Genomic DNA, 17,225 nt, shown 5'->3' on the forward strand with positions numbered 1-17,225 from the left:
GTCGTGTATCAACATGAGTGGCTTCTTCACACCACCGTGACCCGCTCGTGCCACTTGAGCAACAAAGTGGGATTACGGGCCGTGACAGACGCTAGCTCGACATGGCTAAAATTTGCCTCTGACCTTTGTCGCACCTGACCGAGGCAGATTACCGACTCTCGTTTTCTCGAGCATACCAACACATTGACCCACTCACGCATAATCCCCTCAGACACGAGTGGCTTCTTCACACCACCGTGACCCGCTCGTGCCACTTGAGCAACAAAGTGGGATTACGGGCCGTGACAGACGCTAGCTCGACATGGCTAAAATTTGCCTCTGACCTTTGTCGCACCTGACCGAGGCAGATTACCGACTCTCGTTTTCTCGAGCATACCAACACATTGACCCACTCACGCATAATCCCCTCAGACACAGCGCCGACATATGCACTTGGAGATTGTTCCAATGTCTCGCATGTTTTTTTTAACGTTATCTGAGAAATCCCAAAGGAGAGTGTCCTGCCCTGCCGCTAATCCACCCCCCCACCTTCCCCCTATGCATTACATCACTGGAATACCCTTTGAAAAAACACTAGATGAATTCACAATTGCTTACTTATATCAATTTATTTGACAAAAGACATTTAAACATTTAAAACAACCCAAACAAAATAAGTCTCGAATAAATATTGTATTCCTCAAGCAGTGACAACTCCATAGGAGCCCTCTGAAATAAACTATATTTGTCCGTATTACCGGGCTAAACTAGTCATTAATACCAAACTTTGTGTCGTAAAATCAATTGCTACGAGCCATACTGAAAGAATGGGATTTTGACAGCAAATTTAAAACCATTCATGGTGTTTGATTTATTTTTTTTTTTTTTGTGACTTAAACACCTTTAATAACAATTTTTTGGATGCCTCATCGTTAGCTGAGCATGAATCCTTCATTCGTACTTTTTCTCTAGCTGATGTTTTCTCCCAAGAAGGGAAGTCGTCAGAACCAAACTTTTGGTCTGAGTTAAATGATTTTGAATAACATCACGAGTAGAGCCCCTCCCACCCTCCCTCACAACGAGCGATAGGTTTCCCATCGTTAGCTGCTTTGTCATAAAATGAAGATTAAATCCAGGGGCAAAAGCCGGGCCATTCAGATCACAAAGACCAAGAATGGTCTCGAGTTTAAATGACGAGGCCACTCGACTCCCAATATGCAGCTGTTGGCCTCGCCCCCTCGGCGTGTGAGGAAAGTTATAAAGTGGCACTTATAAGCTTTTTGTTTTTTCTTGTTTTTTTTTAGCCTGTATATATCAACTGTAAATCTAGGAGCCCAAGGCAGGTTGAGAGTTGGGTTGGAATGCTGGATTTCAGGGACATTATGTGGCCTTTCATCTCAAAAGGCATATGGAATTGAAATTATGCTCACATTTTCCTGATGCGGATTTAAGCGGATGGCAGTCTGAGCTGTAGCCCATGAGCTAAAAATCCCATTTACTAAGGGCTGAATTAAAAAAAGTGTACACATACTAGAGATGTGTTGTCAAAAAAAAAAAAGGTTGCTAAGAAATAAAAGTTAGACTCCAGCCAAGTTCGTTGCCCACATCCTTGTGCAGGAAACCAAAGTTGCACTGACACTGGGAGCAGATCGGAAGATTCCCCCTTTGTGGCCAAGCTGTTGACCAGCTGACAGGCTGAATGCAGACATCATATCCCAGACCGAAAAGTGTCATAAAATTCTGTCTGGCTGGGCCCATTTTCACCCCAGAAAGGTTGAATTTAAATCAGTGTTTAAGCCCTTGGACCAATAAAGGTTAAAACTCTTTTGAAAACCTTTGTCACCTCATTTGACTGAAACTTTTTATTAGGATTTTTTTTTTTACCCCTGTGGAAATTTTCACATGTGCATTTTTAATGAGGACAAATTGCAACAGCAGGTGCTCCAGGAGGCATTTCCAGCAACTGTGGGTTGGAATGAACATCACCTATCGGGAGCTTTTGAAGCCTTCTCTTAGCTGACGTGAAAGACCAACAGCTGCTTTGTCCATTGATACTTTTCAATGGTTTCCTTGACGCGATGCCCAAGCGAGTGTGCCACAATGATGATGCAAATGCCACTTCATTGCAGATGTGCAGGAGGGGGCTTCGGTTTCACGCAAACCAAGACTCGGAAATTTCTCATTTCCGATGAAGAAAAGAGCACTGAAATGCATAATTCCCACGGATGTACTGTACCTACAGTTCACAGTTTTAAGAAATTAGACACAATAACTTTAAAATACCATTACATTCCATTGTATTCCACATCAACACTTAATTTGTAGGGGACTTACATTACCTACCAAGAACCCAAAATGTACTTCCGTCCTATAGTTAGATAATTAGATAGACAGATAGATAGATAAGATAGATAGACAGATGTGTGTGTCGATATGTAACAGGGCCAGTAAAAAAAATGTACTGTACTGTGTTATAATTACACAAAATCTGTGAAATGATAAATACCTGATCTGTTTGTTTTTTTACTCCATCCTCCATTACCAAAGGGTGGAACAACATTTTTACGTGTTCCCCTACTTCAATCATTAATTCATGTGGCACTGCCTTTTTTAACTACGACTCCCTTCTTTTGACTCTCTTTTTTCTCACAATGTCCATGCGTAGGGAAGCATTTTTAGAGCTGGAAAAAAAACTTTTGTTTTCATTTGTAAGTTGAAATATTTTAATACAGTGCTGTGCCATCTAAGGAGCGCACTGTAACACTCGACTTGACGGAGGGTGTCGTTTTCTGCTATTTGTGTCAGGCTTTGTGATTGAGACGTTTAACACAGCCAATACAAGAAATCCTGCTGTGCTTCATCAATATTCTTAAACACAACGCAGTTGGACACTGCCGCACACGCGCACACACACACACACACACACACACACACACGCGCACACACACGCACACACACACACATACACACACACACGCACACACACAATAATCAAATGTTTCTTTTTAAAGATTATGTAAAATGTAAAACGATAATGTTGTAAAATGAGACTTAAATGTTGTGGGATCATAGTATGTGACATACCTGCGGTTGAAACTATTAAAATGTGGAATTATGAATAGTTTTCGAGTGGTTAAGGGTTTGGTGTACAGTATTCTTCCTCTACCTTTTCCTGTGTGCGTGGTTCATTTTGCCCTTCTTGACACGTCAACATCACTGCCATCTTGGCAGGATTATGAAAAGCCTGGAAACCAATTCAAGTCAAAGCTGCGGCTACCTCTTTTTTCCTGGATAGCCAACGTGTCAAATAGAAGCAGGTGACGGGTGTCAGCACGTAGTTTTTCAAAGGTCTGCATTGCCCAGTTTGTCCTGAAGCCTTCAGTCTGCGAAATTAGTTTCCTCCGGCTCCTACTGGAAGGCTGCTGTTTAATTGGTTAACCCCCCTTCCTATGCGGCCTTACCTTTCCAATGATGTGTCTATCGATGGCTGTAAAGTCGACTTGAGTCAAGGTCAAGAGTAAGAGTGCCGTTAGTGTGTAAGATCTTAATCACATACTGTGCGAAAAAGATTACCAGAAGAATTCATGCTTTTTTTTTTTCCAGTCGTTTTCTCAAAACGCCATGGCCCGCCTGCCACGAATATTAATTGGCAAACCCACGAGCGTGAGTTTCCGGCTTGCAGCCCAGGTGGCTGATGGGATTTCCAGAATGAGAGACACTGATTGATGACAGCGGGGTTTTTAGATGACTACAGACTCGCGCCGGCTGCCTTCTTACTTTTTGGTTTTATTGCGCCTGGACCACATAAGGGGGTCTCTGGTAATGCAATGAGACAAGGTCAAACATTCAAAAAAAAAATGGAAGGAAAAACCCATCTCGAATTGTGACCAAAGTAACTTGGAAGACTTGTTTGTTTGAAGAATTGGCATGTTTGAAGTTGGCCGCCTAAGTTCGACTTTTAGGCTTTATTGATATGACAAAGGGCAGCATACTTAAGTCTCCACTTTCCTGGCACTCCGTGTTCTAGCTGCTGTCTGTATCTTTTCGTATAAAACTAGTTTCCGTTTCACATTCAACTAAACCCGTGCTCAACTTTCGAAGTACATAACACAGAATGGGGTTGCTACAATACATTGGAGGCCACCATGTCATGGGAATACAATTGTCACCAGGCGAAAGCCACTAAATATGCTAATACACTGATCTAAACCTCCTATTGTAAGAGCAGGATCAGAAAGCACCCCGCAACCTCCCCAGATGCAACTGAAAGAGACTCTTCTCGCTTGACTTTTAAGCAGTTGTATGTAATCGCACCCCTCGCTTCATCCCACTGAATGGCAGCCGCTTTTTGATGGTTGCTTTTTTTTTTTTTTTTTTCAAACACATAAAATAAAAACCCACAAGGCGAGACAGTTGTCGGATCTCTGTTTGTCGCCAGCGCAAACCTGAACGTCAGGCCTCTGTCATCGGGCTCTTTCATGCATCATATCGCATTCGGGGCCTCCTCTCCAGTTCCAAAGCCCCCTGCCATGGCAACAATAGTGTCTTCCACGTGCGTTGCAGCTTGTACCAAAGGATCTATTAGCTGCTTTATAAGAGGAACTCTGCAAACCTTCAAATGTGGAAAGTCCCTTCTGAAAGGTTGGGTGTCACTGAGGCTTAAACTGTACAAGAAAGCGACATGACATTCTCTCAAATCTCTTGTCACGGCCTGGTGTTGTCTATGAGATGACAAGTACACGAGTCAGTCAACTGTCACACTTTGATCTGAAGCAGCCGTATGCTAACACGAGTAGCAAAATAATCTGATTTTTTGCTCGATAGAGTCCCTTTCATTAGCAATCAATCAATCAGGAAAAATACTTAACCTCTCCGTGGCCTTTGCAGTTACACTTTGCAGCCGATCAACAAAGTCCAATGCAGCGAAAAGACAAGTTTCCATTTTTTTTTTCATATGGGTCTTCCTCCAGATTGAGAAAGCTGCACCAAAAGATGGCAAATGTTCGAGATGCTGAATAACCTCAACAGTTATCTCTTTACATCCACTCCATAATTGACTACTGATCAATTCAGGTTGCAATCTGCCTTACTCCCACAGCCAATCGAGATAGACTTAAAGTTCCCCGCAACTCTGAACAGGATCAACGATGAAAATAGACAACAGCTGCAAACTTATCACCTACTGTATTTTTCTCTACCTCGAGGGCCCAAATGCTCTGGTGACGTACACCATCATCAGCGGTGCCGACGACAGTTTTCGGATTGACCCCGAGTCTGGCGATCTGATCGCCACCAAGAAGCTGGACCGGGAACGCCGCTCCAGTTACTCCCTGCTGGTGCGAGCCGACGATGGGAAGCAGTCGTCTGACATGAGGCTCAACATCACCGTCGAGGACGTCAACGACCACACGCCTAAGTTCTCACGGCCAATGTATTCGTTCGACATCCCAGAAGACATGGCATCAGGTAGGGAATTTTTCATACTTGCGGTGGCAGTTGAAGTGTGTCACCATTAAATGAGTAGTTAAATGGTCGTCTCCCAACTGAAGGTGTGATCTTCCATACTTCTGTGTATCCTTGAGCAAGATACTGAACCCCTATTTTAATTATCATCCAGTTCAAGGTCGAAGGCTTGATCTTGAGAACCCGTCATCAAGTATCCTTGCTGAAATACTCGTGTCAAAATCCAGGCCCGTGGGCCAGATCTGGGCCGCAGCATTATTTTATTTGGCCCGCAAAGGCGAATCATGTCCGTTACTGGCTTCTAATTAAAAAAATTAGTTCTCCATCAGTTAGTCATACAAGTGCTATCATCAGGTGATCATACATTTATATGGGTTCACAGACATAACGGCCCTCCGAGGGAAACTATAGCTACAATGTGGCCCGCGACAAGAAATAGTGTGACATCCCTGCTATAGCAACACAATGACTTAGTGCCCAGCAAATTACCCATTTGGTTCTGAGGTTCTGAACCGGAATTCCCTACCCCTATGTTAGACTTACCGAAGATTCTTCATCATGGATGGTTGCTTGTCTATATGTGCCCTGCGAATGACTGGCAACCAGTCTAGCATGTCCCCCTAAAGCAAACTGGTATAGGTTCCTGCTACACTTTTATGACAAGTTGTACAAAAAATGAAAGTGACAGCCTTTCTCCATGGTCAAAGTATTCAGCAACCAGCATAGTAACGTACCATCATAAAGGGTACATTGTATTTATCAATGTCATGAATGACTGGCAGTCTGCCAGGGTTTTTTATTTGAAAGACTGACCATTTTGCGATTGAGCGAGTGAGTCATCGGTATTCATCAAAAACTTTGCAGTGATAACCCCCGCTGAGTTTTCATTTAATCGCATTGGCAGTGAAAAGCGAATCCTTGAAGGTTGTTTTGTGTCATCAACTGTTTTGCAGGCTCCATTGTGGCGGCGATCCTTGCCAGCGACTCTGACTCAGGGGTGAACGGCGAGGTCACATACTCACTGGAGGACGATGACGAGGATGAAACCTTCCTGCTGAACCCGGTCACTGGTGTTTTCAACGTGACACGGCCGCTGGACTACGAGAATCAGCAGTACTACATCCTGACGGCCAAGGCGATGGACGGCGGCGGGCAGTCCAGCACGGTTAGGGTCTACTTCAACATCCTGGACGTGAACGACAACGCGCCAGCGTTCAATGCCACCGAGTACAGCACATCGGTTTTGGAGAGCCTGCCGCCTGGATCCAGCATTGTTGCTGTCAGTGCCAGGGATGCAGATGATGGTATGTACATTCAAGGCAACGAACAGACATCCAGTACAGCACAACACACCTACGACTTAATGACACATGAAATAATGTTCACATCATTAGGTACACTTGCCCTTCTACTTGATAGCACTGGATACATATTGATACATAATGTCTCATAGGTATTGTTTCATATTTGACAATCGTGGGCAACATTTTGAAATCGCAAACTGCATACATAAAATAATGAAATAAAAAGCAGTATATATATACAGTGGCACTTTACTTTAGTGGCACATTCTCCGCACTTTGGTACAAGGAGTGTGAGTTCAATTACTGCTCAGTGATGGTGTGATGTTGCGCCATCTGCCTTTTGCCTGAGGGCAGCTGGGATATGTTCCAGGTAAACCATGACCCTCACGAAATGTAATAGAAAATGGATGGGTGGAAAAAATATATATACATATCCAAAGCAATGTGTTTGGTATTCGATTTCCTCAAGTTGTTGTTAGTGTACCATTGGGAATGTCTGGTTAGTATTTTGGGCCAAATGGCTTTCCGTGCCTTCCTCAATTTCTTTATCCGGCCTGTTTGAAGTTGACCTGCTTCTGGAGGGAGGTTCCAGGAATTTCAATGTTGCTGTATTTTTAAAAATTTGTTTGAATGCCTGCTCAGTGCCCAAACAAACACCGCAGCACACCCAGACACTCTTTGGTAATGGCAGATGTGGAATTCTCAACGAATACTCCAAAGGGAAATGCAATGATAAATACGAATATGTCCAAATCAAATCAACAACTCAGCTTTCCGCCTGCTGAATTAATACACTGCTATCCTCCATCTAGAGTCATTTTCTGGCTGTATACAACCTCATATTTCATCTCATCCATGCATCATATATCATGGCAGTCTAACCTCACGTCACGCTTCAAATAACTTTTAAAATACAACACGCTTCACCATGTGATTAAGAGTGAGATCAGGTATTGGCTTTTGCCAAGCCCGCTGTAATTACCGCTACATGCGGGCCCGTAAAGCTCTGGCTGTGACCTACATTCCCAGGGAAATACGGCGTCCAGTCCTCGCCGCAATCTCATAAACGTATAGCTGCCCGTTCCCACTGTCCAAATAAAACAGCGCCATTGTTAGCACTTCCTAAGCCCTGCCCTTTGACCCATCCCCCTTTGTCTGTGTATAGCACAGCCTGAACTCAGATGGCAGTGGCACTCATGGCTTTGATAAGGGATTACTTGTGTACTGTAAATACGATCTTGGGTTGTGGGAAGGTGCAGATGCTTTCCACATGACCACCTTGTTGAGTTGAATTATGTTGGTCAATTTAAGATCATTTCAACCCCTCGGGTTCCACTAATGCTTTTGGGTTGAATCTGATGGCAAGTTTAGATCAGGGGTTCTCAAGCTGTTTGGGTCATTTGACCCTCGTAATCCTAACTGCAATGTTTTGCAACTGCCACGTCTATCTATCTATCTATCTATCTATCTATCTATCTATCTATCTATCTATCTATCTATCTATCTATCTATCTATCTATCTATCTATCTATCTATCTATCTATCTATCTATCTATCTATCTATCTATCTATCTATCTATCTATCTATCTATCTATCTATCTATCTATCTATCTATCTATCTATCTATCTATCTATCTATCTATCTATCTATCTATCTATCTATCTATCTATCTATCTATCCAGTGGCAGGCTGTGCATTTCAACCTTGGGCCTTCAGTGACGTCACAGACATTAACACAATACATACAGTATAGGCTCGTTAAGCAGCACTTAATTTCAGGAGCATTTAAAACCATAAGTATGCATTCACAATAATGAGCAGGAAACTAAATTTATAGATATTGTCAAAAATAAAAAGATGATTTAAAATACTAAATAAAATGCCACCCAAATTATGCTGTGTGATTTTAAGCAAGTCTGTCCAATAAATTGCGCAATGTCGCAGTTTAATATAAGACACCAACCAAACAATAACAAAACAAAATATTGTTTGAAAATAAAGTAAACAGATCATTTGCATTTTGAAAATTGGCGATACAACAGCAAATAACTGAAAATGTTGAGCAGCTGAGCTTGAACGAACTTTCGTGGACGAAGGTGACTACAATGTGCCATTATAAATTGCAGGTGAGCAGATTTATTTGATACATTTTTGTATCTTTGTTGTTGCTCTGATGTTTCCTTGTTGCCTTGGTAAAACAACTTAAATGGGTAAATCCAGTGTAGCTCCAAACACCAAATCGGTCCGTTGCAAGCAATAGGCATTCCCAGCAGTACAATTTGCAGCGTTTCTCAGAGGCTGGGAGCCACGGGTACCGTTCATAATTGCTCGTCTGAAAATGACGGACAAACACTTTTCCTTGCTGGGACAGGCTAGCTAGCGCAGGAGTTGGGTTACCTCTTCGTACAATATCCAGCTTTTCGTGGAAGGTCCGTCTTGAAAATTGTGTGGAAAGTGTTCTGCAACCAGAACACTTTCCACACAAGTGTTCTTCTTCTTCGGACATTTTGGGTTAAAATGCTGTGATAGCTCCCTCTAGCAGGCGCTAATCCAATCACCGAACGTGCACGTCCAGTCTTGACGTAAGGCATTCTAGTTGGCCCCGGTGCACAGACTCGTGATCTGATTGGCTATTGCATCCTGACTATGCCCGTTCATTTACACTGCACAGGGGCCTGCTCTGTTTAATCTGAAGGCCCCAAGCAAGTTTAATTTACCTGGCAACACGAGCTATCTGAAATATGATTGGTTAAAATCTCTACCATAATAAATAAGTTATTTATCAAGTGGCTTTCAATGTTATTTAAAATAACATTATTGAAAGCCACTCGACTAAGTGGAAATAATATGACGTTAAGAATACAGAGAATAATTTTGTTGATATATTTATGAAAATAAAATAACAACATGTTATTGTATGAATGTTTAGGCCAGCAGAGAAGGCCTTGCTAGCCTGAGGGTCCGCCACTGTATCTGTGTGTGTGCGTCTGAGATTTTCACTCGGACAGTAGACAAAGGCTCGACGCAGGAAAACATGACAACATTGTATGCTTCTATTCTAACAATATATAATGCGTTTTTTTTCTTTTACAGAAAAAGAAATCATCATGTTGTCAAAATAACGAAAGTCATCATTCTTGCAAGTTATACTTTGTCTTGATGTAAGGTTAGAATCTCATGAGAGCAAAGTCACATTATTTCAAGATAAAGGCGACCATTTTGATATTAAATAAAAGATTTGCGGGGGAGAAAGTCACATCTTCATATGTGAATATCAAAAGTACATCTAGTCTTTTCTACACCATTTATTCTGGGAAACCGACTTTATCCTCTAAAAATAGGACTATATTAAAAAAACAACAACAAATCGAAGAGGCAATTTGTAAAGTTAGGACTATTTATTCGTGCGGGGATCTCAGATTTATTTGACGATACATCACATTCATGTCATAGTATTGGCCCAGAAGTGCAGTAGAGATGAGTAATTGATTGTTTTACTTAGTTTCAAATGGTGCACTGGGCCTTATGTCTAGGTAAGCAATTTTTTTGGGGAAAAAAGTGCTTTGACATGTTTGTCTTTCGATAGCTGCCTGCCATGTGCCCAAGATTGCATCTTCCACTTTGCAAGTACAAGAACGGGGAGTTCCAGCTGTTGTGCGTCCACAATTTGTGGAAATGGATGCCAGATAATGCATTTAAGCACATTTAGCATATCTGAAAATGTCATCTAGAACAATAGATGCTGGAGAAAATGTCCGAACTTCCACAAGCCTGCAATATGTATTTGTTATCCAGCTCATTTGTAATCCAGGGTCTTATAACTTCCAATTTTATTTTTGTTTATGGCAAGTGTGAAATGTATTGTTTTTCTTTATTTAGCTGCAAATTCAGTCAAACATGAGGTAAAATTAAAATAGAACATGAAACAAGAGGTAACCCCAATCTGATCTACTTGCTCCTGCATTCGTTTCCTCCAAATGAACTCCAGTGACTGGGTTTAGTTAATTCTTCAAATTTAGCCCTGGGATCTAAGTACAAACTTGATTAACATAGCCCTAGCAGTAAGGACTTCTGACCAGATGTTTCATGTCCGTGTCGGGTAGTCTTTGGTCGCGTATCTTTTACATTGGACCATTAGGTACTATTATGTAGCTGGTGTGTGGTTACAGTTCAACAGGTGGTTTTACAGTCAGAACTTGTATTTTTGCAGTGGGTTTTACTTAGCTTGGCTCATTAAGAAACAGTGGAATGACAAAGGGTTGACCTGAGATGAGTAGGAGGAAAAAAAGTGAAACTTTTTGTTTGCAAACAGGAAAAAACAGCATGTCCAAAACTAACATATGCCTCACGTCTGGACACAGAAAACAATCAGTGGTTTCCTGGTTTCGGCTATTTTTTCGGGACGCAGACATCCACTTCCCATTCCAACCCCTGCAAGCTATTTTTTGTCATGTATGCTCTTTGTGTGAGATTTGGAACTTGCCATGTCAACACAATTGATGAAAAAAAGATCCAAAACTGTTTGCATGTGCATTACGTGATGGTTTTTGAGATTGAGCTTTTTCTGTCATTCGTCTTCATATCCATCTTCAGACATATGCATTTTTTTCCCAATTTTATATGCTTCCCCTGTGTCCGAATAGCCGTTCTGTGACAAGCACAGCATACCCCAAGAGTTGAATATTAGAACACCTTTTCACCTGACTACTATGTTTTCTGAATTCAGCTTGTTAAGAGAGGTAGTCCTGTCTGCGGCCGCTCCAAATTGAGGCCATCATTGAGTATAGCTTTCATTGCATTAATGAATAGGGTGGTCTAGAGCAAGACCCCCTACATTTTTTGCCCCACAGACCAGTTTAACATCAGACAATATTTTCATGGACCGACCTTTAAGGTGTGGCTGATAAATACAACAAAATAATATATGACCTGCATGAAAAGTGTGATATTTTCTAAACATAATAATAAACACGAATGATGAAACGAGGAACGTCCACTCTGGCCGCAACACGCTCCGGTTGCTATGGTAACGTTGAAACGTGCCTTCAAAACCATATACAAATAAAAGTATATGAAAAATACGACTCACCATCACCACATATTATGCAGAGTGGGCTTGTTGCATGAGAATCTCCCGTTGAGATAAATCCATAATTTAAGTCGGACTCCTGATGCTGTCTATTAAATGTAGCCTTTTTTTTTCTTGAAAGTCATAGGCTCCTCTTCTGTCTCCAGACTGAGCCTTTTCCCCTTTCTAAAGACATTTATTTTTTACTCATTTTGCTCGCTCCCGGGTTCATTTTAGCGGTAACCTATCACATGACTGAGAAGCGCGCCTATGACCTGCGTCAAGAGTGACAGTGACAGAGAATCCGGTAATTTTTCTAAGTAAAACATTCCAACATGAATCAAACAAAAGTTATGGAAGGTATTTATTCTTTCTGTGCGGCCCAGTACCAAATGACCAACGGACCGGTACCGGTCCGCGGGCTAGGGGTTGGGGACCTATGGTCTAAAGGACTGTGAATAGGCTTGATGCTATATCCAGTCAAGAGCCTGGAGAAAAAAAAGCTAACTCCAATGAGGAATGTAAAAAAAAGAAATTATATTTTCACTTGTGAAGGTGGCACGTTGTTAGCAATATTAACCATGAATAATGACAAAGCGTGTCAGCGTAGTCACGGCCCGCACTTGAAAAAATGCTGTCGATCTTGGCCCTGGCGAGGAGCCAAGTCATGGCTGGCAAATCCTGGCATGGGGGCAGTTTTATGTAAACTAGTAAATCATACTAATAGGAGCGAAATCTAAACTCAGAAGGGCTCAGTCACGATTGACGTGGTTGTCCAATTTCACACTTGATGCGGGGGCAGGCATTCGAGAGACTGAGAATACTAGAGCATCTGGACAGCATCTTCATAGTATCCCGCCAAGACTAATGGATAAAGTGTGCATACTTGAATATCGGACAGCCATGATAGTTGACCCTTACCACACATTGCAATCAGTATTTTGTCACATCTAATTTACCGTGACGTGTCTTCCAGGTCCCAATGCACACCTTTTCTACAAAATTGCATCAGGCGATTCACAGGGCCACTTTGTTATAACCAAAGAGGGCGTTCTACAAACCAAGAAGGCCTTGGACAGGGAGACGCAGTCCTTCTACAACCTGGTGATCACGGTCAATGACCTGGCTCCGCCGCCGATGACCCGCTTCACCAGCACAGCCCAAGTGTCCGTCATCCTCTTGGATGTCAACGACTGCCCACCCACGTTTATTTCCCAAAAGATGACGTACATCCAGGAGAACACACCGGTGGACACATCCGTGTTCACTGCCCGGGCTACGGATGCTGACAGCGGGCCCAACAGCTACGTCCAGTATTCTCTCAAAGGACCCTTCGGTAACAAGTTCAGCATCGGCACTATCGATGGGGACATTAGGTTGATTGGAGAACTGGACCGAGAGGAGCTCGCCAACTACACTCTGACAGTGGTGGCAACTGATAAAGGCGAGCCGCCGCTGTCCTCCACCATGGATGTGACCATGTTGGTTCTGGATGTCAATGACAACACACCAAGCTTCTCCCAAAATATCTACGACATTGAGATCGAAGAGAACACCTTGAGCGGGACAGACATCATCCAGGTGTTTGCCACAGACGCAGACGAAGGCACAAATGGGCAAATCCGCTTCTCTGTCTCAGGGGGAAATACCAACGGAGACTTCAGAATGGATTCGGTCACAGGGATGGTGTTGGTGGCCAAGCAGCTGGACCGGGAAGTCCAGTCTTCTTATTCGCTGGCAGTCCAAGCGTCTGACCGTGGAAGCAGTCCAAGGGTAGACCGCGCGACGGTGAACATCGTGTTGCTGGATGTCAATGACTGCTCGCCTGTGTTTGAGCTCTCTCCTTACACAGTCAACGTTCAGGAAAACCTTCAGGAGCTACCGAGAAACATCCTGCAGGTGACTACATTTACTTTTCTTTTATCAAGTGGTTGACTTATTTAAGATGTTACAACATCAATAAACCTTCACAGACTGAGTGTCTGAGTGAGAAGATGACTGTATTTTTGAATGACAGTCGTGAGACCTTAAATGAGATAATGCTGTAAAGTAATTTATTGTAGCTAACTCAATAAGTGCAGCTATGCCAGTGGTATCGCTGCCACTGTCGTGGTGGATGTTTCTTCTCACCGCATGTCATGAGAAAAACTAGAGACTACAATTTGTCCCGCGCAATTTAGACTCTGAGGGAGTTCATCGAAATATGTGACTTGGCTTAAATGCGCCACAGAAGTTATTACGCTCATGACCACCACGGTAATTTAAATGAGCCGCAAATAAAAATGGAGAACGACTAATTTCCAGAGACGGCCCTCTCTGGAGTCAGTTGGGAATCAGCAAGTATGGTTCCTCCAGCCTCCCTTTTTTTGCTGACTCCCAGAGTAAATCCGGTTGGGCAAAGTGAATAAGTAAATGAACTTCCTGCACTCAATAATTACCTTCATGGTACAGCTGCGATTAGATTGACCTTCTGGTGGAACGTTGTTAATCTCAACGAGTCAACATCACACATTTATGCTCTCAGCTAATTCTATCGTATCAATGCGATACAAATCACAATCGCATCATAACCGAATAATGTTTGGTGGTGTAGAAAAAGGATGAATGGAATATTTAGCAAATTATCTGCTCTTATATCGCAGAGCTATCTTCCAAATAAAATCACTTTGAGGCATGCACATGCAGAAGTTACGTCCTTCTCCGTTTGTTTAAGGTTGTCGCCAGGGACGACGACCAAGGCGCCAACAATCAGCTCAGCTACATGCTGAGTGGAGGCAACGACGAAGGTGCCTTCAGCTTGTCGTCCAGTGGTCAACTGAGTCTGACTCAGACTCTGGACCGCGAGGCTCAAGGGGAATACATCCTGCTGATCACAGCCACAGACTCGGGTGAGGTGGCATTCCCAGTTTCTTAGCTATGAGGGCTGGCATAAAGAGTAATTTTCATTTGTTTTTGCAAGAACTTATTTCATTTCCAGAATAGATTCCTCATTTCTGCAATTGTAGCACTATTTCTTTTCTTTAAACGGGTGATTGGGTTTTTCTGGTGAGCCCTGTCCTTAAATGGTCAGTTTTGGAGTTTGGTAACATACTTGCAGATCACCCAGGAAAGAATCCGATAAACTTGTGTGCAGTAAACAAATATTTTGATTTCACAGTGAGTGCAGCGCTCGTTTTGTGTGGCCCGATAAGCTAAACATTGGAGAGTTTTTAGCTTGCAAACCAGCGGGTGTTTTTTTACGATCTGTTCCCGAGAAATCCATTGAGCGGGTTTGACTGAATCGTATCTCGGGTTTATTTGGATATGGCGGTAGGGCTTGTTTTAGTCAGATAAAAGCTTAACTTGTTATTGCTCGGAGGTCAGTTAATGTGCAGTTAAATGAGAACATGCGTTGCCTTGTTGCAGCCAAATCACATGGTGTCTTGACTAAGTATATGTTTCGGCCCCCCTTCCCAAAGCCACTCTGGCATAGTTGTCATGATCTATGGGTGGTTCTGTATCATTCCTGGACATGTGCTGTATTTGGGACTGTGCAGAGGCCTCTGTGAAAATTGTTTCAAAGATTTGCATTGAATGGTCCCTGGAGAGTTGAATGAAGGACTGGGAGGGGAGTCTTCAGTCTTTGGCTTAAGATCAAAGTCTTCGGGATGGCTGTTGAAGGACAGGTCCTGGGGTCTAAATTTGAACGACCTGACTATGACACCATATATTTCAAAGAACAAAAGATGGAATTGTATTTTTACTCCTTGAACTGGCTGTTTCTAATCATGTCTTTCTGTTTGTGAAACCCGCTTTATCGCAGTCATTCTCTCCATTTGATGCTTCACATTAGTGACAGCCCATAAACAGAAGATGTCAGTCGAGGAGGGAATTGGAAAAAAAAAACAGTTCCAGGTTCTAACTGTCGCCCTTATAAATCTCTTATAAACCATATAAGCAATGTTTCGAATTAACATGCTTATATTATTAGTAGCCATACAAGTGTAACAACTGTTAATATTAGGATGGAAAAACAAAACGGTTCTGTTATTTTTTTAAAAGAAATATTGCACATTTGTTTTCAGATTTTGAAGTGTTTCCTCGGTATAATAAAAGTTCTCTTGCCTTCTGAGGTCAGAACACACAACCTCAAAAGAACTTTGCACGACTGATGATGAGCTTGTTGCTACCCCCCCCCCCCCCCCGCCCTCCCAGGAGTCCCAAAAATCAGCATTTGTCATTTTCACTCAATTTCAGCCATTAAAATCAATTGTCAATTAATGTAGCACACCCTTGAATGTGCCTCATATAGACTACACAAATATTTCCTGCTTCAATATCAAATCCATCACCAAATTCAAATATGTAAATTATCCAACCATCCATTTTCCGAACCGCTTAATCCTCACTAAGGTCGCGGGGGATGCTGGTGCCTATCCCAGCTGTCTTCGGGCAGTAGGCGGGGGACACACAGAACCGGTTGCCAGCCAGGGAGGCCGGAGCTGGAATTGAACCCGTTACCTCTGTACTGTGTAGTCGACGTGCTAACTAACCACTGGACTACCAGACCGCTATGTAAATTATGAGTCTCTGAATACCAACACTTTTGGCTTTGACAGGACAGTGCATGAAAATGGCAGATTAGCTGCCAAGGCATGGGTGGAGAAACTCTGAAAGGGGCAGTATTTTGTAAACCCAAAGTCCGGCCTGGGGGCCAAATGTAGCCCGTGTTCAAATTTCTACTGGTCCGCAGCCTCTTGTATAAAATTTATAATGTGTGGCTTGTCAGTACTGTTGACCACAGTAGAAAATACAAATATAAAAATAATTATTTTATATGTCACTAGAAGATGGCACAGACCTGTGGCAATGTGCTCGAGTGCTTTTGGAAATGCCTGCCTCGCCGAACACACCGCTCTCAAATTTGTGTTAGGTGTCAGAGTGAACCCCTCGCTGCATGACTTTAGCATGGCCCTTTCCGTGTGCTTTCTAAAATGGAGACTATAGCGAAGAAAAATAAAGTTTGGACAGGGAGAGCCGGTGCTCCCAGGACTGGTGGAAATTGGCATATAATGTTTTCAAGGAGTTCAATATCAAGAGTTAGGACGAGATAAAACAAGGTGACTGGTAACGAACATCGTGAAAAATTAAAGCAACTCAAAGCGAAGCGGAATGGTCCCCCCCCCCCGCACCTTTTCACCTCACCAAATCTGGGCCTCTTTGCAAAAGGTATTCATAAATTACTTTGTCTCAACAAGGCAGCAGTCGCTATAGCCTGGTTCAATGCCATTTATACATGTTTATATCCATAATTAATATTGTTTCGACACATATCTATTGATTTTTCTCAGGTTACACGGACTTAAGTGAATGTCTGTGCCCTGATGGTTTCTTCATGTTATATTTAGCGGCTTGCTCGCTTGAAAATTG

General features: G+C 42.6%; 2 protein-coding genes across 3 annotated transcripts in view; both read left to right on the forward strand.

Annotated features, from left to right (window-relative positions):
• Window positions 1-17,225, forward strand: part of LOC127597481 (uncharacterized) — a 258,570-nt gene that overhangs the window by 109,889 nt on the left and 131,456 nt on the right. The gene's annotated exons all lie outside the window — the stretch shown is intronic.
• LOC127596307 (protocadherin Fat 4) overlaps window positions 1-17,225 on the forward strand; it is a 125,175-nt gene that overhangs the window by 65,217 nt on the left and 42,733 nt on the right. For both annotated transcript variants that reach the window (XM_052058621.1, XM_052058630.1), the window contains exons 3-6: window positions 5,184-5,445; window positions 6,396-6,746; window positions 12,793-13,715; window positions 14,530-14,704. In XM_052058621.1, the coding sequence (XP_051914581.1) occupies window positions 5,184-5,445; window positions 6,396-6,746; window positions 12,793-13,715; window positions 14,530-14,704 (1,711 nt within the window). The remainder of the gene's footprint in view (window positions 1-5,183; window positions 5,446-6,395; window positions 6,747-12,792; window positions 13,716-14,529; window positions 14,705-17,225) is intronic.

Source organism: Hippocampus zosterae, chromosome 1 (assembly GCF_025434085.1).
Source record: "Hippocampus zosterae strain Florida chromosome 1, ASM2543408v3, whole genome shotgun sequence".
NCBI lineage: Eukaryota > Metazoa > Chordata > Actinopteri > Syngnathiformes > Syngnathidae > Hippocampus > Hippocampus zosterae.